General features: G+C 54.4%; 5 protein-coding genes across 5 annotated transcripts; 1 reads left to right on the top strand and 4 right to left on the bottom strand.

Annotated features, from left to right (window-relative positions):
- Nucleotides 1–399: 399 nt before the first annotated feature.
- Nucleotides 400–4,982, bottom strand: CDEST_00980 (Putative Zinc finger, PHD-type, Zinc finger, FYVE/PHD-type, Zinc finger, RING/FYVE/PHD-type). The gene is made up of 3 exons (XM_062917139.1): nt 3,051–4,982; nt 848–2,926; nt 400–776 (listed from the first exon to the last, which is right to left on the bottom strand). Exons 1-3 carry the CDS (start codon nt 3,074–3,076, stop codon nt 593–595), a joined length of 2,289 nt encoding a protein of 762 aa, XP_062773190.1. The 5' UTR covers nt 3,077–4,982; the 3' UTR covers nt 400–592.
- Nucleotides 4,983–9,714: 4,732 nt separating this feature from the next.
- On the bottom strand, nt 9,715–16,218 carry CDEST_00979 (Putative transcription regulator Rua1). Its single transcript, XM_062917138.1, has 7 exons — nt 14,975–16,218; nt 14,566–14,804; nt 13,525–14,403; nt 13,275–13,355; nt 12,861–13,213; nt 11,556–12,811; nt 9,715–11,482 (listed from the first exon to the last, which is right to left on the bottom strand). Exons 4-7 carry the CDS (start codon nt 13,295–13,297, stop codon nt 11,099–11,101), a joined length of 2,016 nt encoding a protein of 671 aa, XP_062773189.1. The 5' UTR covers nt 13,298–13,355; nt 13,525–14,403; nt 14,566–14,804; nt 14,975–16,218; the 3' UTR covers nt 9,715–11,098.
- Nucleotides 16,219–21,100: 4,882 nt separating this feature from the next.
- On the bottom strand, nt 21,101–22,379 carry CDEST_00978 (uncharacterized protein). The gene has a single exon (XM_062917137.1). The coding sequence runs from the start codon at nt 21,936–21,938 to the stop codon at nt 21,156–21,158; it is 783 nt and encodes a 260-aa protein (XP_062773188.1). The 5' UTR covers nt 21,939–22,379; the 3' UTR covers nt 21,101–21,155.
- A 4-nt stretch (nt 22,380–22,383) lies between these two features.
- Nucleotides 22,384–22,976, bottom strand: CDEST_00977 (uncharacterized protein). Its single transcript, XM_062917136.1, has 2 exons — nt 22,780–22,976; nt 22,384–22,726 (listed from the first exon to the last, which is right to left on the bottom strand). The coding sequence occupies exons 1-2, from the start codon at nt 22,931–22,933 to the stop codon at nt 22,551–22,553; spliced, it is 330 nt and encodes a 109-aa protein (XP_062773187.1). The 5' UTR covers nt 22,934–22,976; the 3' UTR covers nt 22,384–22,550.
- Nucleotides 22,977–23,140: 164 nt separating this feature from the next.
- On the top strand, nt 23,141–25,898 carry CDEST_00976 (Putative Actin family, ATPase, nucleotide binding domain-containing protein). The gene is made up of 3 exons (XM_062917135.1): nt 23,141–23,317; nt 23,374–23,452; nt 23,524–25,898. Exons 1-3 carry the CDS (start codon nt 23,278–23,280, stop codon nt 25,646–25,648), a joined length of 2,244 nt encoding a protein of 747 aa, XP_062773186.1. The 5' UTR covers nt 23,141–23,277; the 3' UTR covers nt 25,649–25,898.
- The last annotated feature ends 228 nt before the right edge of the window (nt 25,899–26,126 follow it).

Genomic DNA, 26,126 nt, shown 5'->3' with positions numbered 1-26,126 from the left:
CGCCTTCCGAGGTCGGAGGCTCGGGGAGCTGTAGCCCTGTGAGCTCAGCCTACCTACCTACCTACCTAGGTACCTAAGTAGGAAGGTAGGTACGTAGTACGCCCCGCAGCCTCAAATTCCCCCACAAAGCAAAGCTTCGGGGCTTCGCTCGGCTTCCGTCGGCGCCGGTTCGTCCCGGTTTCCACAAATTCGTCCTCTTCCGGTCGCCTCATCCGACCACGATCCTCACGTCGGGCGGATTCACGCCGAGCGAGACAAGTCAAACTGCCGATTATGGCGGTCGTGCGGTTCGTCTTCCAGCCTCCAATCATGGGAATTGCTGTTCTCGGTTCACCGGCTGTCACCTTCTGCACCTCGTCACTTTGCTCTCACACACTCAGGGACGGAGGGTGAATTCTCAGCATCATCTCATTTTGTTATTCATTATGCCGCAAGTGTGTACTCGGGTGTCATATATACTCATCAATATCCAAGATGACTTGATGGCGGATTGCCCCGTTCTTTCTCTAGGCTTTTCTGTTCCCCTCGCCTACCGACCGACGTTCATGTTTCGGATCCCGTTCATCTCGTTCTGCTCGACTGCGGTCGCAGTTCATCGGAATGACTTGCGAGTCAAGGGACTTGCCCCTGACGACCCCAGCGTCGGACCAGTGCTGCGGAGCCGACCGCCTCGCATGTGGGGGGTGTTGGAACAGAATGCACAGATATATACAGTTGGAAGTGTCCGCCTGGAAATGTTGATACACGAACCATGAAGCCACATTTCGCAAGACTCGCTGGCTGACTGTTAGTTTTGATGCAGGATAGAAAAACAGCCCAATTAGTGGGAATGAACTGGGTAACGTACCATTGGACCATGTATTCTCCTTGTTTGTCTGCACCGTTTCTGCAAACACACCGAACGTTGTAAGTCGCTTTTGTTGGAGACGGCAGGCTGACCTCGGTGAATGCCGTCGGCGACATCAGGCCACCGTGGGGGTCCTGGAAGCTACCCGACGCAAATCGTTGGGATCGTTGGCTAGGAAGTGCCAAGGGCGCTCGTTTATTTCGGTTCTCAACCAGCTTCCGGAGCTCGCTTGCCGCGTCGCCACCCTTTGCTTGCCCCTCGTTCATTACCGTCTCGGCTTCACTCTCATTTTGGTCGTGCTGTGAGGTTGTCGCCCCGAAGCTGCTCGAGCTGTGTTCGCTGACACTTCTCCTGGACGACTGAAAAACCGAGGCCGATGATGTTCTTCGGGGATCGGGTAGCGCAAACGAGGCATTCCGGCTGGGAATGATAATTGGCTCGTCATCCGTCGAAGATTCGTCGTCGTCATCTGATTCCCAACTCCTTTCTCTGCGTGGCATCTCCCGGGCCACCGCTGGTTTTCGATGTGGGCTGTCCGACCTTGAGTCATCCGTCACCACTGTGGTCTCAGCCCTTGCTCTTCCTTTCGAGTCGATGGTGAACTTGACCGCGGTCCGCATGCGCGGGGTGACGGCCTCGGGTATCGACGTCAAGCTAGAAAGGCGGGATTGTTGCTGCTGCTTCAGAGGCGATATCCTGCCAGAGGGGCGGCTTGGTGGGCGGCTTGAGCCGACTGCTGGTCCATTAGTGACCTGCGGTCTCGGTTGAATTGCTGGAGCAAGTTTTGGCAATGTAGCCTTTGCCAATCCGCGGCGCCCTCGGTTCTCACTGATGCTCCGCTGGAGCCCGCTGGGCCGTCCGTTTGGCTTGGCAGATGGGTTCACATATGCATTGCCGCCTGTTCTATTCTCAGATCCCAACTCCTTCGTACTGAGAGAGCGACGGACGTCGCTGTGCATTGGTGCTCTGGACTGGTATTCCGCAGCAGCAGCCAGGGCGAACTGTGCCGAGCCCTGCTGGACGGGGATGCCAGAAGCCATGCCGGACGATGAAGGCCGGCCGAACAGCAGACCCGGATTGACTCCGCCCGGGCTCACGATGCCAAAAGGGTCATCCACGAAAGAGACTGATGCCATGGAGATATCTGTGGAGCTGGACGGGACATGATGCACGGCAGGCTTGGGAGCCAAAGGACGAGTGCGCTTGATAGGCTGAGAAGTCTCCTGACCATTCGAGGGTGGCAAGGCGCTCGCCTCCTGAAACATTTGCGAGGCGTCGAATGAAGGCATGTGACGGTGGCCCGATGTCTGGAACACATTGGGACCGAAGGAAAAATCGATATCCATCCCCGACATATCCGCACTGGGGTCCCAGAAACTTGCGGAAGCGTTGGCTGGCGCAGACATGGGAAAGCCGAACATGTCGGTGCCGTTCACAAAGGCGGCCGCCAAGTTGGGATGGTGTGGGGTTCCGGAAAAATCAGGCTGGCCGTAGCCGTGATCATTTTGCATATTGGCGGCGTGAAGCCTCTGAGCCAGTTTCCGGCCACCTTTGTGGGAAGAGGGAGGAGGAGTAGCGGTTTGCCCGTTGGGGTCCGCAGCGCCCTCCCTGCCCTTGGGCTCTTCGGGCGGCCTGTCCTGCGACACGGGCTCGGGGCTCACCACGGCGTCCTCTCGACCAGAAAACTCGGTTTGTTCGTTCGGGGGGTTGGGAGAGGAGGGAAGTCGTCGAGCGGGAGCAACTGGCGGCAATGATAGGTTCGGGTTGGGCGAGAAGTGGTTGGCATGGGTTGCTATCTGTGCAGCAAGGCTCTCGGCGGACAGGGGCCTCTTCAGCGTGGCCTCAGAAGGATACGATGTCGTGGTATGGGAAAAGTCGGGGAAGGGGCGCGGGGAAGCTCGAAGATTGCCGGGGGTCGTATTGAAGACGGAGTATTCCTCTGCAAAGCGAGGCGTCCAGCCGGCGGCGTCGTCAAAGTGACCTTGTGGTTGCTTGGGGGTTTCGAAGACGGGACTCGGAAAAACGGCAGAGATGGGAGTCTGTTTGGGGGTAGGCGGTTGAGCGTTTGGGTTTCCAAAGCTACGAATACGGATCACGGTTAGCCAAGTCGGACGGGAAAGAAGAAAGACGACCTGTGTCCATGTTGCGGCTTGTTGAGAGGCAGAAGACCAAGGCGAACGGGGTGGGTTGGTTGAAATCTTGCCTGGACGCCAGCTGATCCCCACTCATAGCAATTCTACTGTAGTTCACACAACCCTAACTCGACATGACATGAACAACCGTCACCATGCGGATTTGTCGATGATCCCAGGCGCACGAGGGGTTCCGAGAAAGGCCAGAAACAAGACCCTGGTCCAGTATCGATATCGGCGGGCGGGCGGGTTGGAGGCGGAAACAGGGCGGCGTGATTTCGATGGATTGGGTTGTGAGTGTATCTTGGGATATGTGGGGGGGCGACTTCAGAATCGTCGTGTATCATTGATCATTACAAGAAAGGTAGGGGACGACAAATTCATAAAGATAGCATTACAGTGAAGGACGAAGGAGCTGCGTAAGCAGGAGCAGGAGCAGAAGCAGAGGCGGCTCCAAATAATGCGAAGCAGGGAGGGAGGCTGGGAGTCGAGGGGTGGTTTGCGATTTGCCGGCAGGGAGGTCCGTGAGGTGCGGTCAGGAGAAAGAGGGAGAGGGAGAGAGGCAGAACAAGCGTACCAACGGGAGGAAGATACGGAAGCAGAAGGAGGTCTAGTCGTCAGAGAGTTAAGAGACAGCGGGCAGAGTGCAACGTGCCTGGCCGTAATCCAAGACACGGATGGTGTTTTCCAATAGACCGCGGAATCTATGGTTCGCAGCACAAGAGGAAGAGGAATAATAGGATGAGGGAAAGACGAGGTAAGGAACGAAGGTCCAAGAGCCAATGATTGACGGGGTGGGAGGAAGAAGGAGAGGATGGAATACCACACGCGAGACGGCCGTAGCAGTTGCAGTTGCAGCCGCAGCAGGACGGACTGCACACAATGGTACGTAGCGTGTCCATAGAGGCATGCAAGCAAGCTAGGCAGAGACGGCCTTTTCCTCGTTGGAGACTTGTTGAAGCTGGGTAAATTTTTTGAGGATATGCTCATCATGCACAGGCACATGATGTACCTGGGTACTGCAGGTAATTCGAGTTAGTTGTGAGGTACCTCGAGTTAAAAGGTCGTCGAGGGGGCACGTATCCTGTCGTTCGACGCATCTTATTGGTCAAGGACCACGAAGTAGGAGCACTAGAAGCACTGTCTAGCGGAGCACGGCGCACTTGGTGCGACTGGAGTCACTGGACAGCAAGGGCTGCTCACACAGGGCATGGTGAAAGCTACAGGCACCTCGCTTGACTGCTAGGAGGTTCCCGGGGGAGGGGGACGGCGGCTGCTAATTAGTTTTCAGTTCCGGTCAATTAAACGAAACGGCTCCAAGAGGGAGAGAGCCTTGGTGTTTTCTTTCATCGTTCGGCCGTCCATCCACCCATTTGTTTCTTTCTTTCTCCTGTGTCAAGTCCAGCTCGCGCGACAGCAGCACATGCATGACATACCATAGCGGCAGCACATGACACACCTACTTCGTACACCATGACAGCACTCGGCAACGCCCCTTTAACGGTGTTGGCCCCAACTGCCGAGGACGGACAAAGGCAGACAGAAGGGTGCTGTTCTGACTTCTCAGCCACGGCCGCCTGAGACTGAGCACCGAACCACCAGGAGCGCGCACTGACTGGCTCGCGATTCTTGCAGTGACAGCAAACTCTTTTCGTAAGAGTAATTCGTTGTGGCAGAGTGGCATCTGCACGCTGCACCTGCAAAGGATAGGCCCTGTTGAAGGGGGGGACGATGCCCGAACCGGACGGCGGCTAACGCAGAGGTACAACCTGTTAGGCTGTTACTGCTGTTGTGCCGAATGGTGGGAAGTGGGAGGAGGACATGCGATGAACCACCCAACTCTAGAGAGCTGTGTCCGTACGGGCTGAAGAAAGAAAGGAAGAAAAACAAAAAAAGGTCTGCTCCAAGGATGTTCCTGCGTGGAATGGGCTTGTCTGGGAAGGCGGCTCGCAGTCGGGCTACGGCCAAGACATGCAAATCAGCATCCGTCTAAACGGATGGGAATTGCCCTGGCTTGGTTCTTTTGATTCTGGCCTGCTTCGATCCCGTCTTATTTATGTGTCTCTATGTTCCCCCCTCTTCCGCATACCTTCCTTCTAAGACGCTTGACCTTTATGGGCACCAACTGACAGGCTGAGTCATCGGCGAAAAGTCACCTTTTTTCCCCTTCCACGAACTCAACCAGCAGTTACTGTCTGCTGTAACACCCTGAATACCTTCCGAGACTCGGTGGCATGCGCATTCCGTCGCCGGCTCAACGGCCCCTTGGACACGGCAACCCGGCCTGGACTTTAGTGATAGTGACGTTGCCAAGCCGAGCAGCAGTAAAGTCGGTTGCTGGTTGCGACGGCTCGGCTACGAAGCAAGCGAAATTCACAAATGTGAAGCGACGAGGGATCGTCTGTAGAGACATGCAAGGTACTTTGCCAAAGGCAGCCATATTTTTCGATCCGTAGTAACCTTGGCTAGTTGGCCAGCTGGCGGTGGCCCTGCTGTAAGCGTCCTCAACTAGGTACGTCAAGGTACCACCAAAGCGGTTGACTGTCTGCGCGGGCGATGATGGATGGGTAGGCCAGGAGCAATAGGACTGGTGGCTGTCATTGGCAGCTGTCAAAATGCCATCATCCCCGCCCCCAACCATCAAGTTGCACTCTTCGTACTTAGATTCTGCTCTGATTGATGATGACGAAAGATGCGTGCGGACGGCCTTTCACCCCTGTCAACGAGAATCAGACACTTTTGTCGGTCCCTTTCTCTTCCTTGCGTTCTATTCTTGCCCAAGGTACAGCCCGAAATTCTTCACAACCACTCATTGTGCCATTCCACGACCTCGGGAGACGACCCAGCAACCAACCCAACCTGAACCAACCCAACCCGAACCAACCCAAGACGACTCGGTCTGGCCACCAGGACTCCCGAAGCATGTAAGCGGCATGTGTGATTCAACGCGATGCTGCGCTACCGAGCCTAGCCTCGTTTGCCTCTCACCCGATCGCAAGCCGTGTGTGTGTACGCCAGGGTTAGGAGGGCAACTGAAGGCACCGGACTCTGCAACTCGCAAGAGTTGCCTCATCAACCCCGCCGTGCTATCACTCACTGAGCTGATGGTGATGCCACCTCCTGCAGGCCTGCCAAGGGAGGGAGGTTTTCCTTTTTTTCAGGCACACTGGAATCTCACGGTGCCCGGCAGGTCGAGGTCCATCCGTTGGAGAGACAACGCCAGTAACGGCAGACTTCTCGTCCGTTATCAACGGCCACAACAAACTCGGAGTTTCAGGGGCGAACTAAAGGGACAGCGTGAGACACCGGCCGGTAGCGCATCGGCTCCCTCTCGGCTGCGCACTACTACTCGGTTAGCAGTTGAATCCCTTTGCTTTCCAAAGTTCTCGACTGGGAGTCATACAGCCAACCAGTTCTCGGATTTGGTGACATTCCACCCCGCACCGTTTTGCTCAACTTTCCTCGGATATCGCCTGTGGGCTGGTTGCAAGGTCAGATATAGCCGATTTGACTCGTGAGAAACCACAAACTGCGCGAGAACGAGACGCATTCGCTTGAGGGCGATGCTGGAACGAAAAAGCACAACTGGTAGCGCGACCTTTCCCATATCTCTATTCATTCACGACATTGCCAAGATTGTCGTTGTAGGCAATACTAGGACATGGCTGGGGTCATACCCATTCGATAACCCATCTTATGTATCAACGCTCGTCGGATGACATGTCAGCCCTAAAGCCATCGACATCTAGTCGAAGGTTCCAATCATCTCACAAAAACCTAGGCACCGGACGAAATAGCTTGGGGAGAGGGCGATCGTTGTCTTGTACAAGTAGGGACATTTGCCGATGGATACACCGATGGCAGCCGGTCGCTTTTCTGAAGTCGATTGTCGTTGTTCGATATCCGCGAGAAGTCGCTGCTGCATTGTGGGTTTCGTTGCTCCCACGTCCCAGATCTCAACACAGTCACTGCCGCGGGCTGTTGTCGTCGTCGTCGTTGTTGTTGTCTCCGAACCTGCCCCCGAACCTGCGGAAAGCAAACATCAGAGTACGTTACAGCCAACGGCACCGCGTACATGGAGCTGTCCAAGGTCGCCCCCCTAATCGAGGACGATAATGACTCAACTCAACAGCGCCCCGTTTATCCGTCATATCCAGGGGGTGGGTAATCCGTTGGCACGAAGCAAAGCAGACAGAGGATCGATTGGTTGGCGTCAGCTCATGACAGCCGATGTGTGTTGGAGGGGGCCGCCGTGGGGGGTCGGCATCGGATGTTCTTGCCGGTTCGTCATTGGCACGTTGTCACTGCAGCTGCAAGGGGTTTTAAGTGGTCGCATCCCACTGCCATTGGGTCTGTCGTTGTTTGTCTTCCTTACTCGCTCATCGTGCGATGCGAGACCGCTGCAGCATCATCCCAAGACCTCGACAGTGGCAGGCCGGGTTTCTTGTCCAAGAAGTTCAAGGACCGGGGCATGGAACATCACCGCCAACCGACACAACTCCCCTTGCCAGTCGTTCCCGGCCTGACGTTTGCCCCTTTTCCATCATGGCATATCCCCCTTTCCACAACCAACCGGGCGCGACGAAAGGTCCGGATACGAGTTCGCACTGCCAATACTACTGCTACCGGGGTCACTAGCACGGAGAAGACGAGAACATCCGGGCGATATAATACACACAACCTCGGAACCAGCCCGTAGCCGTCCCCGGTTTCTTCTGTTGCGTCACCGGCACCCTGCCCGCTGTAAGTCCGTAGGGCAAGAATAAGCACGGCCGTCCCCCCATCGCTTTTTTGCATGCCGCCTGCCAGACGTGAATAGGTGGGAGCCTGTGCGCCGGCCCCTCGGTATACATGATGGCGGGGTCTCCCGGTCGAGACGCATGAATTCGGGAGATTGGACACGCCCCCCTTTCTCCCAAAGGCTCCACGAGAGCCTCTCTTTGGCAGCGGCCGCCGCCCGCCGGGAACAGGACCCTTTCTGTGCCTGTATTGCCTAAAGGGATCTTCTTCCGGGATGCTCATCGAATCGAAACAACCGTCAGAGAAAAGGAAAAGGGAGCGAGAGAAAGAGAGAGAGCGAGAGAACCACCCCTCCCACCGTTATGTCACCAAGAGGGAAAGTTTGAAGAATGGAAAAGTCGTTTCCTGGAAGAACCCTGGGTGAGAAACGCCAAACGAGGACTCTTTCGGCAAGAATAGATGCCGGGCGGACAGGTCTACGACACCGAGCCCTCTTCCCACCTTCGTCGCCAGGAGGAGGTCGTTCTCCATCGAAACGAGAACCTGTCGCAACGGTCTGCCTCTCGGTCGTTCTTTGAGAACCCCCCACAACGGGGGAAATTTTCGTGAGGCGGGAGGAGGAGGCTTCGTCTGGCGTGAAAGCGAAGGCCCCCTTGTGTCATCCAAACTCTTCCGTCGCAGTAACCGCTGTCACCCCAACTCTCCACGGCGAAAGCGCCGTCGTCTGTTTCCCGGTCACTCACCTCACATAGACGAGGACCGCAAGCGCGTACCTCGTAGGCTGAGCCACCCTTGTGTGCTCCTTTATCCAAGCGACTCCTCTTCCGACATCAGTCCAAGTCTAGAGCCAACTCCCGTGCCAAATAAAAATTAGGACGAAGAGAGAGAAAGCCCCCCTCGCAAGAATGAATCCACACAGCTTCCAAGCACGCCGTCACGCACTCACGCCCACCCCTCGTCCGCGGCCAACGTCGGCGGCGAGTAACCGAAGCGAACCAGGAGATAGTGTCTGTCTGCTCCGGCAAATCACCACACCGGGCTCCGTTCCAGTCCACCCTCCACCGGTCACGCCGGCTTTCTGGCTCAGCCCGCTATTAGTCTTGTCTGGTTCCTAGCCCGAAATTCTCCCAATCAAAACCCTGCCTTTGGCGTGCCCTTGGTCCTCACCCCTATCAGTACTCCGTCACACTGGTCCATCTACGAGGCTTGTCTAAGCCTCTCGGAAGACCGAGGGGGGGCAGAAAGCAAATAGAGAGACCAGCGAGGATAGAGTCAGCCAGCAGCAAACAACCTCGTGGCCCAACGACATCAGCATTCGGCAGTTGGCCGTTCCTGGACCATAACCCTTTCAGGAAGCGCAGCAAGGTTGCGGGACGACGACACACCACCTCGACTCGACTTAATATACACAGTAGGCCCATGTCCCCAGTCCTTTCTCGTCCCTCTCGGCGCGTCAAGGTCCCTTCCTCCACCGATCTTCGCCCATTGGCATCGAGGAGGTGGAAAGGGGGGGAGATTTTCCCTCCTTCGCCTCTGGGCCCCGCGCATAGGTACTTGTCGGGATGGACAGGCCCTCTCTGTTGCAGAGCACGGTATCGTTGCCCCATGTCCCCTCCTTTCCACCTCGGGGCCCTCGGAGTCTTCCCCTGGAGGGATCGTTACCCAGTCTGCCGTACCACTGGATTCGCGCCGCTCACTGAATCGTGGAAAGGAGGGAGTCCCCTTTTCCCTGAGCCGGTACATGTGTCTCTCCGGCTCTGCGTTGCCGGTGAGCATTGCAGAGTCATCGAAAAGTAATTTAGAAGCGAGATCTCTCGGGCTCTGGATTCGGATAAAGCCCACGGTGGACGGGCTGCTCGCCGTCCACCTTACTCTTTCGGAGAAGTGGTCACAAATCACATATTCTTCCCGCCCTCCACGCTCTGTGTACATGTGTATGTGCGTACGAAGTGTGAATGTGAAGTGTCTGTTCGTTAACCACCAGTGTGAAACCTCAAGATCGCAAATTCAGTAAGGACGTCCTCAGTTCTGAAATGAACGTGTTCCTCATTCTGCGCGTTTTGGTTGAAAAAAAGAGAAAACCACCCGAATCTAACTAGTAACTTGCTTCGCCCCTAAGGCCTTTCAACGATAACAGATTTTCCTTCCAAAACTTTGCCCTTTTCCTTCCCTACCCCGTCCACGGCATCATTCTTCTTCGTCCAGGATCTGTCAGAAAAGAGACAGGTACCTCACTTTCCAACCCAGCTTTAACGCCCCACCAAGTTCGTCTCGCTCTCCTCTTCCATTCCCCCCTCTTGAGAAAATAAAAGAAAAACCCCAAATTTCCACCTTTTCCTCCCCTTGATATCATTGGTATGTCCTCCTCAAGCAAACGGAAAAAGATCGGAAAAAGATGGAAAACAGACTACGCAATTGTCGGTTCCGCAAAGAGGGGGGTCCGACGCTATTTAGCTATCTACGATTAGGTTTCCTGGGAAAGGTCCAGCAGAGAAAAGATGAAGAAACCAAATGATCAAGACTTGTTTCAGAAATAAAGTGAACGAACAAAAGGGGGGGAATTAGGCAGAAGAACATCAAACTTGTTTTCTCGAAGCGTTTCGGAACATGGTCCCCTGTTTTTCTCCTTTCTCTTCCATGTCCGTAGTATTTGGTGACGATGAATTGACTGGGCATTATCGAATCCTGCACTCTCTGGGCTGTTTGTTTGTTTCTATACGCGGCCGAAAGGACGACGTACGAAACGAGAAACGGATATATCCTCCTCCGCTTGACCGGGACATGAAAACGTACGTACGGTCGTGCTCTACTCGGGCGTAAGGTTGTTGAAGGTGGCGGACGGGTCGAAAGAAAGGAAAGGAAGGGTGGAAGGAGTGCAACTGTGGTGACTGTGTTGGTGGTAGGTAAGGTAATAGATATCTTGGAACAACGTCATGACTCATTTCTTCCCGTTTCCCTCCTTCTCTCTCTCCTTCTCCGAGCAAGGGGGGAACCGGTAAAAAAGCCGGCGGCGATTTGTTCTCCTACTTGATGTCCACCCAACAAAGAAATGCAACACTCTTAAGCACATCTCCCATAATTTCTTATTCCCTTCTCAGAGGTATCCCATAATGCCCATGTCTATAATATTTCAAGATCAAGAAAACGGTTTCGTTGTTTTTCGTGACGACGTGTCGGATCGGGGTGTTTGTACCAGAGGCACGCGCTGTGGCGGGGTTCAAGTTGTGACAAAGGAAAAGGGAGAAAGACAAAGTACAAAACAGGGGGAGGAAGATGGTATCAGTCGTGTGTGCTTTTTTACAAAATTTTCTTTCGTTTTCTTCTCGTGCAGCCAGAGACTCTCAAGGTCAACAATGGGTGCAGCAACAGCTGAATGTCATCAAATCATGCCAGGCATGCCTTCCAGAGTATTGATGACATTCCCCGGCTGGCCATGGTTTTGTCCCATCTGTCCGTGGGTCATCTGGGGCATGGGCGACTGCACCTGTTGAAGGTGTTGATGTTGCTGGACCTGGTGGTGCTGCTGTTGTTGCTGCTGTTGCTGTTGCATCTGAGCAGGCGTCGGCGTGCTGGTAACGGAAGCTACTGACGGCGTCATCTGAGGCGTGATCGGGGCCTGCTGTGGCATGGGAAGTGCTGGCTGCTGCTGCTGCTGCTGCGGCTCGACCTTTGGCTTGGCCATCTGTGATGCCGCCAGGTTGCGGTTGTGATTGCTCTCCCGTCGACGCTTCGGCGCATCCTTTATCTTGGGATGGGTATGACACTGAGAGAGATAAGTCAGTTTTGCTGTGTGATACTTGACGATTTGTGGCGACCGTCGCCGTGTTGCAACATACCTTGTACGCGTGCCTGAACCATGTAGTACCCTTCTTCTTGCTGCTGACAAGGGCGATCCAGTCGTTGCAGCTGCCGCACAACCCTTCCCAGACGTCCGGATTACCGTCCATCCGTCGGGTTTCTTGGGGCTCTTGGAACGGGTTGCCCGTGGCGGCGCTGATTCCATGGGTGAAGGACTTGTCGTACCAGAATGCCGAATTCTTGAGCACCAACCAACGGCCAGGCTTGCAGATGCCACACCATCCCTCACGCTTGTTGCCGTGACCTCTCACCCATCGGGGGGTGTACAAGTCGCCCTCGAACCGCAGTTCTTGCTCGTGGGGGACAAGATCTGGGTCAGACGGGTTCATGTCTTCGGGAGGAGGTGGGATCTGTTCCTCGTGCAATGAGGCGTACAGGTCAGGGGGGTCTGACAGGTCCGTGTAGTGGCTGTGAAGCGAGTGGGGATCGGCGTTGCTCTGAAGCATACGGAAGAGACCATGAGACAGAAGCGGCGGCGGGGCCTCGAAGTGATGGGCGTCAGGGTGGAAACCGTTGGACGGCAACTGCGAGGGCAAAAGCATGGTGTTCATGCTGTTCCTTTGGTACTGCGGCGGGGCGGCCATCATGAACGGGTGTTGTTGGGCGGCTTGAAGATTGGTAAAGTTCAGAGGAACCTGCTGATGCTGGATCGTGGGCGACGAGTGTCTCGAAGACATGCGCTGGTGGGCACCGAAGGCATCGTGGCCAGGATGAAACACGAAAGGCGTTTGACGTCGGTTCTGTTGAGTTCCGTACGACCCTGTCGACCATCTCTTCGTCGTTCCACGCTCAACACTGTACGGAGCAGATCGCATTCCAGGGCGAGGCGACGGAGACGCTCGGCCACGGCTCTGGGTCCTGACAAGTTCAGATCGACTTTGGGGAGTCATCCGGGGAGACGCCACGGGCGACAGTTGCGTCGACGACATCAATGAATTGCGGTTAGACGGCGGCGGGTAGTCTGAACTGAACGACGGTGCTTCTGATAGAGCGGCCGAAAAGTCCTCATAGGATGGCATGTCGGAGAGAGCGCCCGAAGTCGACATGGTGAAGGATGAGCCCGACATGCGCCGCGGGTTGGGGCCACAGTCGAAGTTGAAGGCTTCGCCATCTTGTTGCTGGTATCTTAAGTCGAGGACAGGAACGGCTTCATCCGTGGTGTACGCCTGGCCGATCATCTCGGTGTCCAGGCCGTGGAACTCAAACGTGTCCTCGCAAGGCTTTTGGTGCCAGTCTGATACGTCTGTTAGCATGCGAGGTGGTCTCTGATGGAGCCGACTCACTGTTCTCCATTGTGGTGACGGGGTAGAAGTCTTGTTGATGGACCGAGACCGGGCGCGACATGGCATCGCTGGGTGTCTGCTGTAGCGGCAGGGGAGATGAATCCCACGATGGTAGGGTGCCGTAGTCGTCGCCCATGCTGTAAGAGAAACCTTCGTGGATGGTCGCAGGCCGAGGTCGCATGCCCTGAGATGTCGGAGTTGTCCAGATCCCAGCGGGTGTTCCTAAACCCTCTTGTTTGACGGGTATGTCATTGCCGTTCATGTTGATAATATGCGTTGTACGAGGCGGGACGTCTCTTCTAAATTTGTTGTTAGGGTTGAAGGTGAAGGAAGGTGTCTGTATTTGTTGCCGACTAAATTGTACTTGTAAGTCACGTAGCCGGGGGCTGCAGGGACAGGATGGGGGGCGCCTACAGCTGTGCCTGACCAGAGTCCATGGTGCGTGGGACAGAACGAGAACAAGGGAGCGTGCGGTTAATCAATTATTGGGGGATGCTGAACGGGGACGGAAGGACTGTTAGCATTGATCCTCGGACGAGGGACACAAGGGTGGTAATTGTATCTGGCGGCGGTTGGAGGGGAGGGGGGGGACTCGTTCCACAATGCCCATGTATCGACGAGCGCGATCCGACAGGCCGAACGAGAGCAGCTTCCAGGAACTTACTTGGAAGAGTCTGGCGCAGTGGCCAACTGAAGCGGAGTGACAGATGATTCCGGGCCAGGCGAGTAATGGGCGGCCGGCGAGAGTGGTTGTCCTTTGTTGGGGCCAGGGAACGCGTAGATTTTCTGTCCTTTCTTAGCTCCCCTTTTTCTCTGCTGATCCCTTTCTGGTCTCTTCCTCGCAAGCCGGCGGATGAAGATGGGCGTTAGGGACAGCGGGTCCTCGTGGTGAGGCTTGTAGTCGTGAGAGGCGGTAGGGATCCCCGTTCTCGGCTGGACAGCGTAGCAATATAGATGAGTGTAGTAGCTAGCCCAAGTATGGGGACCGGTTCTGTGAATGTAATTTATATATGTGCGAGATGTTCAACCACGGCAAGGTGAAGGAGCGTGATAATTTTGTGTGACGGCTGGCAACTTCGTTGGATGATGAATATGGAAACGTGGTAGAGCGCGCGCGGCTGATCGTCTGGGTTCCTGGCAGGATGAGAGAGCCAGCTCCCGGAGAGAAGGTATTATAGATGCGAAGAGGTGGTTTACCCCTCGAAAAAGGAAAATAATATTATAGGTTACAAGGCTCTCCCTCTCTCTGTGTGTGTGTATTGGAAAATAAAAAGGAGTGACTGGCAATGGGAGTCAAGGGCAATGAGGCCTTGGTGAGTGGGACACAAAAGGAGAGCGAGAAGAAGACAGGTCGAGGGGCGGTGCAGACGGATCCTGGAGGTATAAAAGAAGTAGTGTAGAAAAAGAAGCATCATCCATGAACTAGCCAATAGGTCTGCACGGCCAGGTTCGGAACGTCGGTTGGAGCTAAGCCGGATTCTCCTGATACAGACCTCTTCCTGTCTGTGAGCTTGGGGGCAGCGGCAGGTGTGAGAGCAAGGTGCTTGGTCTGGCTCAGTAACAAGATGAGGAAGAGAAGAGAGAGAGACAGAGACAGAGAGTTGCAGGGGTATTTTTTTTGGTGGTGGACAAGGTAACATCTGTCCGTCGATGTGGATGTGTGGGAGTGAGATGCCGATGAACCAGGGAGCGGCCCAATACCTACCAGCTGTTTTTGGAAGACGGGGACAAGGATCAAACACACCGACAGGGCTGTACCCAGATTGTAGAAGTGTGTTCATAAACTATGTACATTGCACGAACTCGGCGCCGCGAGGCAAAACGCGTGATGAGGGGGAAATTTAATTGAGGAAGAGACACGGAGAGGCCCGAATGGAGAGAGTGGCAGTACTGAGGAAGAAGGTTGATGGTGGTGTGGGGAGAGGAGTCCGAGGGACTGAGAGCCTAAGGAGGGGGGGTGAGGAGAAAGAGACAGAGAAATGGAGACTGAGCAAAAAAGTGTAAAGAACAGCCAGTCAGGAAGAAATAAAGGGACGATGGGATGGAAAAGAGGGCAGAAGGTTAAAAAAAAAACCAGGAGTGAACAAATGCCTAAGCGGAGGGGAAGAAGTTACCACTTGAGCCTAGGTAGGTACCACGGTGATGCTCTCCCTCTTTCCTCAAGAGCCCACCTACTTGTACGTACAGGATCCGTCTAGTAATACGGATACACCTGCAGGACCTTGTCAAGACGCCCTCCTCCTTCTAGACCTTTAAGCCCCCCCCTTTACCTTCTTCTTCTTCTGCCTGTCCCCTCGGCATACTGGGCAGCCAGGGCGGCGGTGTAAGTGTGGGTTTGTAGCAGAGAAATTCATCGTGACGAAATGTAGGTCCAACCTCTTGGCCGATGGCCCATCCACTTGATCGCCCTGTATCGAAGATAACCGCACTTGACGTATGAGCTAGAAGTTGCGCTCCTTCGGTGGTCTCCGACCAGGGTTATCAGGGCTGAGATTTCGCGAGGACCCTAGCGATCCGAAGGAAATAGTTCCCGAGGAGGTGGCTTGTCTCATCCCATACACCCACCCACTTGTGGCGACATGGCCCCCAGGGGCCGAAGACAGATGAGGGAGGGGCTTCGGGAAGACTGAAAGTGAAGCATCGGGGATGGGTCACAGTCAGTCAGCCGCTTGTGGCCGACGACCGGCAAGCTGGACGTCGTTTTGCCGTGTTGAAGCCTGTGATAAGTTTGGGGTGGACACGGAACCGAAAGTAGGTAGGTACCTTAAACCTGGCCAAGTCAGATCCGGGTCGTTCATGATTACCGTTACTTTCTTACTTTTCTTCTTCTTCTTCTTTTTCTTGAAAAAGACCCCCCCAATAATGATGAAAAATATTATTGACAATTTGCTCTCGTCTCTTTCCGCGGTAGGTTTTGCATTGCGTTCCAACCTTCCACGGCAGAACCCCAAGGAAGCGAGAGAGCAGGGTTCACGGACGAACCTCAGTCCAGTGTCGGAATGATACGATACGACTTGTCTGGAGTGTCAGTAGGCCGAGTCCGCACGGCATTCTGCAAAGTAAATCCGCCGTGATGCTAGATCCAGTCCTCGTCCCCGCCTCAGGCAGGCCAATGGGTGGAGGGGGCCATGGGGACCACGGAGAGGGGCATCGGGCAATGAATGTCTGTGTGTAGCTGTAGCAGCAACTGGGTGTGTGAATCTGAAAGATTCTGTCGACGGCCTTCCTGGGGCCAATCAGGCTCGGGTACGAAGATCATGGAAAGAGAGTGTTTTGGCAACAGAGGAGAGGCAAGCGAAGAATCCTGACGTCGGGCTCTTGTTTTGGCAGCGAGTGCGGCGCAGGGATAACTCCTGTTTCTGTTGTGCCAGATCCTTGCTCCCCCCCCCCCCCCCACATAATGAACCTGGCATCCTATCCTTTCCAGCAGATCCGCTCTCGGGCTTCTTTTTTTCTCCTTCCTTTGCCCGCTGTGCCAATGGCAGGCACAGGATGGCAGGCATGAACCAGCACAGATGCAGCTGTGTGCGTGCTGTGCATTTGGGTCGATGGGTACGAGAGAATGTCAGTTTTCAGATAGGCCGATGATTCGGCAGCGGCGACGGTGGCTGCGGCTGCAGCTGCGGCTGTGGAGCAAACGAGAGAGATTGCTTCCAGGTCGCAACTCTCTCTTTCTTCGAGCTACCTAGCTGAGCTTAAGCTGAGCTTAGCTAGATGCAGCAGCATGCAAAGCACACGCGGCTGGAGATCGGAGAAAATCTGTGAAGGGCTGCTGTGAGTGGATGACAGCCTCCCCGTCCGTCTTCCTTCCATCTTGTCTGTCTGGCTGCGTTCCGGGATGGTTGCAAGCCTGCAGGGGCACTCATGAACGGAGCGTTTCCGAGAGGAGGGAGCCTCGGAACCATGTTGATGAGGGGAGGGGGTCAGACGACGAGATTCCAGTCGCTGTTCTAGTTCCAGCTGCATTTCCAGTTGCGGTTGTTTTTCCCAGGCCAATCCATTTGGGCCCTGATGCGATCCGCCCAATAATTGTAATCATTCATCTGTTGTCAGTCAGCAAGCCAGCCAGACTGGGATGGCAAGTGGACTCGAGTGTTTGGACATGGTCTATAGAGAGAGGGACTCCGGCCAGTTGCTCCGCTATCCAACAGCATGAGTCGAACAGGGAGCGCACCCACGCGACAGGCATCGGAAGAAAAAGAAAAAAAAAGGAAGAACAAGAACGATAAAATAGGGCGACACGATGCCGCACAGAAACCTTACGGGCGGCGGGGAGTAAAGGTAAAGTCGAGATCAGACCACGCGGAGGTATCCAGGACGCCAAAGGGTTATTAGGGGGTTAAGGCCGAGATTGGCTTCCTAGGACATCGGAGACAAGTGGTTTTTTTTAGTTTTCATTTTATTAAAAAAAAGTGCTGGAAAAGAAATCGTGCCAACTATCATCAGTAAAGGAGGGTATATGAGGCGTCATGATAGGGCCGGGACGTTGTCGACATCTTTGACATCCTTGGTCGACTCAACGTGATGGTGGTGCTGGTGGCACGGAGCAGGCACGTTTGAAGTTGACTTTGAGCTGGCCGACGGTGCAACATGATTTGTCGCTGAGGTAAGCAAACAAGCCCATCCAGGGGGAGATGTGGGGGGGGGGGGGTGATTTGTGGGTTTATTACCTATCCCTACCTGGTCAGAGGTGTGTACGTACCCTCTGCATCCTTTTCCCTTTGTGTTCCGCCCACGATGGGTTGTGTGTATTCAATGTCGTTTGCTGTGTCGCTCTGCGTGCCTTGCAGAGTGCAATTCTGGCATAAAATCTACGTCTGTCTGCCCAACGGCACTGTTCATCTATTACTTGTGCATCAATTCCATCCATTGTTTCTTCTTCCAATTCGGAAACGGGGGAGTGTATCTAACCGACTGATGGCCATGAAAGTATCATCTTCTTCCGTCTCTGCTATGTGACCTTTACTCTTGGCTCTCGAGTCTCGACCCATCTCGGTGCCGAACAGCACACCTGTCTCCGGCCCTTGATCTAATCAATCGGCTGTTCCTATTCTGTCCAAACTGGCTTCCTTTAACCTTTTTCTCCCATATCTTTGACCTCCCTCGTCCGACTCTCGACTCGTTTCCCCTATCGTAGCGTCTTTCTCCATCTCATGGGTCATGTCACCGTCTTTGACGCGACACGATGGAATCTCAAGAGCCATGGTACGGAAGTCGTGCCCGGTCTCCCAGAGTCGGACCCCAGTCTCTCGTTGTATACAGCGTGTCGAATACTATCCACTGCCTGCTGACTCGTGGTCGTGACTCGCTGGATCTGGGTCTCGCATCCTGCAAGTCCACCGGGGACGCGGGGGCTGTGCCAGGGGTTTTGCAGGGGTGTAAGCTGTCTCAGATCTGTCGCAGAACAACACACCCTTGTCTCGCCCTGGCCCCTTGACTGGGTTGTGGCAGCTAACGATGACCGCAATCCTTCGTAGTGAGTCTTGTCTGTACGCGAGCCTTTCGCTCTCACCTTTATCCCAGATCACTTCACCACGCCTCAATCACGCGTCTCGTGACAGCCGCAGTCTAACTGGTATGCGAAAAAGACAGGGACCTCGCTCCATGACTCTTGAGAATGTCTTTTGTGGGAGGCTCGTCAACGTCAATCGATGGCTTGATATTGCAGTATCTGCTTCGTGCCCTGGCCTCTCCCACACGCACCAAATTAAGCTTCACCTCACATTGCCTCCCACCACATCCATCCGGACATCCAAATGCTATGCTTCCGTCCCGTTGGCTTCCAGACACACGCGACCGGCTCTGTGTCCGTAACGCGTGCCGCAGCTGCACCCAACTGCATGCAGACCATTTGGCATACTACTTTGGTTGTGTACTTCTTCCCTTGGCGGCAGCCGCTCTGGCACAACCCTTTCTGCCGTTGCTTTGGTCCCAAGTCACCGTTGTGTGTTGTCGTCCGTGAGGTTCATCCCCATCTTTATTATCTGTCTTGTTGTGAGTGGTCTCCCAGGTGTCTGGCTATGATGGAAACAAGAGCAAGAGCAAGATCAAACTAAAATCAAATACTGTTACCGCACAGATACTGGTGTTTGGGCTCTTGTATGAGACATGAGACTTGTCAAAAACTGACCAAGTCTGGACGGAACTCACGTCACATCCGGATACCGTAGCCAACATAGCCCTCTATCGCGCCTGCTATTGCTCGGCTGCTCACTCAACATCACATTCTGCTTGCCATAACCTTGGACCTTGATGTTCCAAATCGATGCTGTGAAATTAGGGGAGACATTGTCTCTTTAGCTCTTGCGCCAAGAAGATCCCCTGGTGTTGGCGATCCAACAGACCTGGCGTCGCGACTAGTTGTCTCTCCCTCGCCTGCCCCTATCCGTTGCCCCTGCCCTCTACACAGCATTGTGTAAGTAACCCTTCGTCGCGGCTCTTTGCGAGCCGCGCTCGCCTCGTCTAGGGTAGATTGTGATTTGATCTGCCGTCTGTTTTGGTGGGTACACATTCCTGTCTCCATGATTCACTGAGAGTGACCTGATCTGGGCCATAGGTTCAAAGCCTCAAGTTTGACAGCAGAGGGACCGGCCAAATTCCTGCTGGAGGCTAATGGCCACGAGAAGAGAAGGCTGCTGCTCCTAGAAGCAATCAGTGCTGCCAGAAAAGGCCAATCACTCAGCGACTAACCAGGCGCTTGGCTACAATAGCACGCGTCATGTTAATGCCTCGGGCTAGTGACCTTCCATGTGTTTTTTGCAGCGGAGACTCGTTCACACACATTACGGAAATCCGCAATAGCCTAGTCAGCCATGGATCTCCTTGATAGATTCATGATATGCACCCCTACGATGGCCGCCTCTTCCCGCCATCGCATCCTAGATTGCGCGTCCGACCTGACACCCGGGGACCAACACCCGGCACGGACTGTACACGCGTAAAGTGGTTCGCTCCAACTATGATTTGTCGCCGTCGCCGCGTCGTGCTGTCGAAAGCTTGTTGGACGAATCCGTTGGTGATAATCCACCCAATGTGAATACTGACATGACGCTAAGGACGCACATCGCTAGTCCGTCAAAAACTTTGTCTCAAAGCTCTGTGTGGTGTACAATGTTGGTGAAACTTAGCGAAGGCTTCCTCGGTCGGGCAATGGTCGCCGACATCCATCTTGCTGCCGTCACACGCCACGTCGCAATGCAAGTCGGCCAAGAGTTGACACGCCCCGTTAGATCCGATATGCACATCTGAGAGCAACTCCGACGCCGTCTATGACCCTTTCGTCTGTGCGATAGATGCAACGTCCGCCTCGCTCCGGTGGCCTCCCAAAGTCTCCGTGTTCGCTGGCTAGTTTCTACCGGGCCTTCGATGAGTTGTTCTGTGGATACTCCGGACTGGCCGCCGACAAGGGCTGGATGTCTTGCGTGCATGACGACCTCGGACGTTTTGGGAAATTACACCAACTCTCCAGCCGTAGCCGCTGTCTATAGCACGGCTCTTATGGAGATCATGGGCCAATAATGACGCGAATTTACCCCGCCATCGATTGCTTGTCGGCTCGACTCAATTGGACACCAGACGTTGGGCGGACCATTGAGGAAGGCTGAATGTGCAGCCGCAGGGGGAAAAGGGGCGAGCAGGGTAGTAACGGACTCTCCATAGTACGCTATGTTAGTCGGCGTTTTTTCAGTCTCATCGATGTGTTTGATGTTTACCAAAGCTGGAGTCAGTTCAGCTGTCTCACGGGACGACCAGCAAAATAATAGGCTGGGCAAGGCATTAGCTAGTTCCAGCAAATGTGCTTTTTCGTTGGTGTAAGTTGGTCATCGGAAATGACGAGACTGTAAACAGACCTGCAAAGGTGTCATAGATTCCCATGACCTCGCCTTTGGACAGGCCCTCGACAGCTAGTGATCCGGGCATGCCTCGGGTTTTCGAAAAGAAAGGAGACTCCGATAGAACCGCTTGCGTGGACAAAGAAAGATCCAATTGCGAAGCTGAGCAGGCCAGCGCTAGGCCAGTAGTGCGAGATCATGCAATGGATTAACCTGGAAGAAAAGTGAGTAGGGATGAGGGGCCAAGAAGCTGGACGTCCGATGCCTGGAGCTTGGGGCCGACGAGACATCATCAGCTGTGGCCGACCAAGTTCCCAGCAACTGGTTAACCGATCGCCAACAGCCAAATCGATCCTCGTTGGAATCACAATGATGGCAGCTGAAGCCGCAGTTACGACAGAGTAATCGAGCCTTGATAGCAAAACATTGATTGATGTGTTGACACGGGGCCCTTGAGGCAGTTCTAGTCTTTGTTGATCCTTCTCCAGACCTCTTGCTCGGCTGCTGCCAGGCTGCCACCAGCAGCTTGCGCCCATTTTTTTGCCGTGTCCCAAACCCCTTCATCGGGCCGGGCTTGAAATCCTCTCTCTGCAGACGAAGTCACCGCAGCTTGGTGAGCAGCCCTTTGATGGCTGCTGAACTCAGACGCACTGACGTCTTGCTGATATCCCGGGGGGTGTTCAAGGCTAGATGCAGGATCGCCTCCTAGTGCAATGGGTCGTGGTCCAGTCATCTGAGGTCCATTGGCAGTAGACGTGGAAGACCCTCGCAATACTGAGTGAGACATGGTTGGAGGAGGAATGCCCATTTGTGGAGGGTAAGGAGCAGTGACCTGAGTTGCGGGCGTCGGGGCTGGTGGATGGTAGGCCTCGCCCCCCTTCGGAGGGGGAGGCAACGTCGGAATGCCTGCTACAGGCACCGGCGCAGCACCTGGCTGGGGCGGCGGAGGGCTGACATCATCCGTCTTCTGAGTTGGAGTTGGCCGCGGCGCAGGATATGCTTGCGCGGAAGCTGTCTGAACAGGGAGAGATGGGGTGGCGCCAGGCTGTGCCGGCGGGTATGGCTGCTGAGAGGTGGACGATGGTGCGAGAACGGGTGCGGGTACGGGTGCGCCGACTTGACTGTGCGATAGCTCAGAGGCGTTGTTAGGGTTGACTTTGGAATGCGGTTCCTCGGTCTGTGGAGTGGCTCCCGACGCCTTAGAGGCGTTGATCGGAGTGTCCTTGAAGATGGGAATGGCGGGCATGGCTTAATGTTGGACTTCTAGATTACCTAAGGTACAGAGTGAGAGGGACTCAAGTGGGAGGTCGGCGGTGGGCGGCTTAGTGTACTGCAAGATACTTAGGCTGTCGAATGGGTTATGTTGAGTTGAGTAAGATGTCGAGAGTATTTCGTGAGAGGACTGAAATCGGCTCGGAGTCATGAAGCAGACGTGGCACGTTGTGTTGTTTCCTCTGTGACAGGCAGGACCTTACGTGACGACGTCATTGCTTGGTGGTTGGGGCACTGTCAGGTGACTCGAGTTGTCTTGCCATTGAAGGCAATTGCAGCCCAGGCATACCTATGTAGAGGAACGGACGGTACGTCCTTCCCGTCCTTGCACGTTCCTGCCCTTGCTCGGGAAAGAGCATCGTCCCGACGGGGTGTTGCTTTTGTGATTAATGCAACCGACGAGAAACGTAAACAACCCCAGGAGGCACGCCTGCCTAGGGAGGTACTTGTCGGAGAGATGCTACCAACTACGCCTTGGAAATATAGACTCAACAGAGCTTTCACCGACGTTTCCGGGAGATGCTGACCTCGAATAATGTTGTTTGGGCTTTGGTTCGACGCAAGCTATCGTGTCAAGTTCATCCACTCATTTGCCGCTCATGCAAAACAAGCAACAGTCAGGCTGTACTGAGTAAAGCATGAAGCAGCCAAACATCCACGCCGAGTCTGAGCAACCTAGCTCATGACCAATGGTTTGATGCTCACCGAAGCCGCAAAACGGCCTGCACCCGAAAGGTGCTTGGACTGCTCTAGGTAGCAAATCTAAGCTTCTTTGGATGAGTGAAGAAACGGTATCACGTTGTTCATGACTTGACCTTGGCTCTTCAACTGTGCACCTAATGCAGCGAGACCACAAGGATCGCCTGTTGAACAAATTACTGTCGTAGCGACCAAGAAAGCACCCTTCAGAAACATCTCGTGCCGTGCCAAGAATGGAAGTCTGTCATGAGGTTGAATCGAGACTGACATGCGACGTGTCGGTGGTGTCGATGCAGTTTGGCATTCTCTGGAATTCTCTGGTACAGTGTAACAGCCTGAAAGGTCCAGCGTCCTCGAGTTCTCGTTTTGAAAAGTTGGAGGGGGTTTCGGATTAATATTATCCCGAACAGCACCCCCGCAGCTTTGGTACCTGCTGCAGCAACTCCAGCCACACTTTCACGCACGGGCCAGTAGGCTACTGGAGATGGTAGTCGGTAGGCTGAGAGGAATCCGACCTCGAGGCTATCGCTATCGATCTGCTTTTCCTATTGGAAACACATGACACCAGTGCCAGCTCGCTTCCTGGCTCCGATTTTCAGGAGCAAGTCAACAGAATGGTAGGAAAAGTTAGCGAGAGGGTTCTCCTCCGGGAGGGTAAGCAGGGACGGAGCTGTCGGTTGCGATGCCAACATGCTGATCCTGAATCGCAGGCCTCGAGAGAACCGACAACGGTATGAAGCAGACAAGCTGGCCGGACGTCACGCCAATCAATCAAAAGAACTACTATACGTACGTTTCAAGGACCGTGGTTTCTCCAAGAACTCGTCGCATTGATGCTGACACTGTCGTCTACGCCACAGGGATTACATGAAGCGCGATGACCAGATTCTCGCTTTACGACTCCAAGGCGACGCCACCCGCGACAGAATTGTTCAAGCTGCTAAGGACAGAGATCGTGCTCTTGCCCAAAGTGGCCGCGCCGAAGTTCCCCTCGTTATCCCCGAACTTCAACCCGACGAAGCACCCGCCGACGCAGCCACGGGCCTTGACCCTTCGAAGGTCATTGTCATTCATCCTGGCAGCCAGAACCTTCGGATTGGCTTCGCCAGCGATGCACTTCCCAAGTCGATTCCGATGACACTTGCCACCAAGTTCCCCCAGACTGAGGCCGAGATTCATGAAGCGCTCCCCCGTCGGCATTTCGAGGCGAAGACGCAAGACCAGCAATATGGCGAAGAGTGGTCTAAAAAGTACAACAAGATGTGCAGCGATCTCAAACTGGAAATGCGCGCAAACAAGCGCAAGGTACTGCCCAACTCCAAGGAATTGGTGCTGAACTACAACCGCCGGACTGAGCCCGAGATCATTCAAACACACAACGATCCCTTGCAAATCGATTGGACCGACATTAACAACCTAGATGATCCCAAATCATCAGCCTCCTGCTTCATCGGACAGCAAGCACAACGAGTGCCGGATGACTCCCAACCAAAGTTTAAGCTCTGGTGGCCAATTCAGCATGGAGTGCTCAATGAAGACGAATATCTGAACGCCGAACATCTGTTTGACGACTTCGAGACTCTGCTTGATAAGGCGATCAGACAGGAACTTGGTCTCACCAAGAATAGTACCTGGAGGCAGTACAGCTGCGTCTTCGTCATTCCTGATCTGTATGACAAGAAGTACGTCGAGCAGGTCCTCAGATCTTGCATGACATGGTTTGAGTTCAATCGGATATGTTTTATCCAAGAGAGCATGGCTGCTACATTTGGAGCGGGATATACCCAAGCCTGCGTCGTTGACGTCGGAGCACAAAAAACCTCCATCGCTTGTGTCGAGGACGGGCTTTGTGTTGAAGACTCTCGCATCAACCTGAAGTATGGCGGGTACGACGTGACGGAGACCTTTGTCAAAATGCTGCTCTATGACAACTTTCCCTACCAGGACATCAATCTTCGGAGACGCCATGACTTTTTGCTGGCAGAGGAGCTTAAGATGAAGCATTGCACGATGTCGCAGGCGGACATTTCTGTCCAGCTGTACCAGTTCCATCTGCGAGCTCCAAACCAGCCGACGCACAAGTACCTATTCAAGACTTACGACGAGGTCATTCTCGCCCCTATGGGCTTCTACGACCCGTCCATCTTCGACAACAGTACCAAGCTGCGAGGACGAAGGAAACTGATCGAGCGGTCTTACAACGCCTACGATGCGGACATACCTGATGACCCGACATCAGCGGCTCAGTTTGGCATCCTAGCCCTCGTCAAGCCTTCGCTGAACGCTGCGCCTGCCAACGGCTTCACACCGTCACAGAATGATGTGTCGACGCCGGTCAAGGAAAAACCGCAGCCATTTGACTTCCTTAAGCGAGGCGAGAACGGCATCAACGGCACTCCGTCAGGGTCTAATGCCCCATCTCCAGCACCGGAGGGTGTCAGCACGCCAGTGCCTGCGCCGTTTGTATTTGGCGGAAGCAAAGACGGCGTCAACGGAGGCAGCCCGGCGCCCCCCGGGAGGAACGGCGGCACACCAGGACCGAACGGTACGATGCTGGCACAGCCGCCCGTCGGCATGTTTGTTGATACCTCTGCACGCAGTGCCAAAGCTATTGCAATTGAGCGCGATGGCGTTCTGCCTACTGCACCTTTGGATCTTGCCATCCTTACCAGCATCTACAACGCCGCCAAGGGAGATGACAAGAAGCTACGCGATTACCTGGGCAGTATCATGGTAATCGGTGGCGGGTCAAAGACGCCACAGTTCACTGTCGTGCTTGAAGAGAAGCTCAAGGCTAGGCGGCCTGACCTCTTTGACCGCATTCTTGTCAGCAGAAGCGCAAGAGACATGGACGAACAGGTCGTGACATGGAAGGGCGCTAGCGTCTTTGCCAAACTACCGGCCAATGATTCGTGGGTTACACCATTCGAGTTCGAGCGACTTGGAGCTCGGGTGCTGCACCATAAGGTGCTCTGGTCATGGTAGGCCGGATGATGGCGGACGACGAATCGAACGACTGGGCAAGAAAACCATGGTTTGGGAAAGCAATGGAGTCGGGGAATCAACAGAGTTACTCGGAAACTGGCAATCTTACGGAGGCAAAGCCGAAAGGAATGCCTGGCCACTGGCGTTGGGCGTCATGCTGATATACCTCTTCCTATTCGGGGGTATCTAGGGAATAATTGTGATATGCCGTTAGACAAATGGAAAAGCAGTCAATCGAGCGACTTTCGTAAGAGCCCGAGTTCAACTTCATACCACACGGGAACCCTTCCCCTCCTCAATCAAATGTGTTTGACTGCCCAACCAAACAAATTCGGCGCCACCGGAACCCGGACTGGAGCGGGTGTCCGGTCGTTTGCGTAATGGGTCTGGGAGACTGTCGGTGCGGGGCTTATGTAAGGCGGCGGACAGTTTGACCGTTTGGCGTTTGGCGTATTGTTGCAGGGAGCTCAGGTGTATG

This window comes from Colletotrichum destructivum, chromosome 1, assembly GCF_034447905.1.
Source record: "Colletotrichum destructivum chromosome 1, complete sequence".
Classification (NCBI taxonomy): Eukaryota; Fungi; Ascomycota; class Sordariomycetes; order Glomerellales; family Glomerellaceae; genus Colletotrichum; species Colletotrichum destructivum.
This window is presented reverse-complemented; position numbering and strand designations above follow the sequence as displayed.

Bases quoted from the DNA above. Each gene is read 5' to 3' on its own strand.
- CDEST_00979 (XM_062917138.1), bottom strand. From the start codon at position 13,297: ATGGACTCTGGTCAGGCACAGCT. The intron at 12,812-12,860 runs GTGAGTCGGCTC...CAGACGTATCAG, and splicing joins CGTCACCACAATGGAGAACA to ACTGGCACCAAAAGCCTTGC. The intron at 11,483-11,555 runs GTATGTTGCAAC...TATCTCTCTCAG, and splicing joins GGTTCAGGCACGCGTACAAG to TGTCATACCCATCCCAAGAT.
- CDEST_00976 (XM_062917135.1), top strand. From the start codon at position 23,278: ATGGTAGGAAAAGTTAGCGAGAGGGTTCTCCTCCGGGAGG. The intron at 23,318-23,373 runs GTAAGCAGGGAC...CCTGAATCGCAG, and splicing joins GAGGGTTCTCCTCCGGGAGG to GCCTCGAGAGAACCGACAAC. The intron at 23,453-23,523 runs GTACGTTTCAAG...TCTACGCCACAG, and splicing joins AATCAAAAGAACTACTATAC to GGATTACATGAAGCGCGATG.
- CDEST_00978 (XM_062917137.1), bottom strand. From the start codon at position 21,938: ATGCCCGCCATTCCCATCTTCAAGGACACTCCGATCAACGCCTCTAAG.
- CDEST_00980 (XM_062917139.1), bottom strand. From the start codon at position 3,076: ATGAGTGGGGATCAGCTGGCGTCCAG. The intron at 2,927-3,050 runs GCAAGATTTCAA...CCGTATTCGTAG, and splicing joins GGGGATCAGCTGGCGTCCAG to CTTTGGAAACCCAAACGCTC. The intron at 777-847 runs GTACGTTACCCA...ACAGTCAGCCAG, and splicing joins GGAGAATACATGGTCCAATG to CGAGTCTTGCGAAATGTGGC.
- CDEST_00977 (XM_062917136.1), bottom strand. From the start codon at position 22,933: ATGTCAGTCTCGATTCAACCTCATGACAGACTTCCATTCTTGGCACGG. The intron at 22,727-22,779 runs GTCAAGTCATGA...AAAGAAGCTTAG, and splicing joins TGCACAGTTGAAGAGCCAAG to ATTTGCTACCTAGAGCAGTC.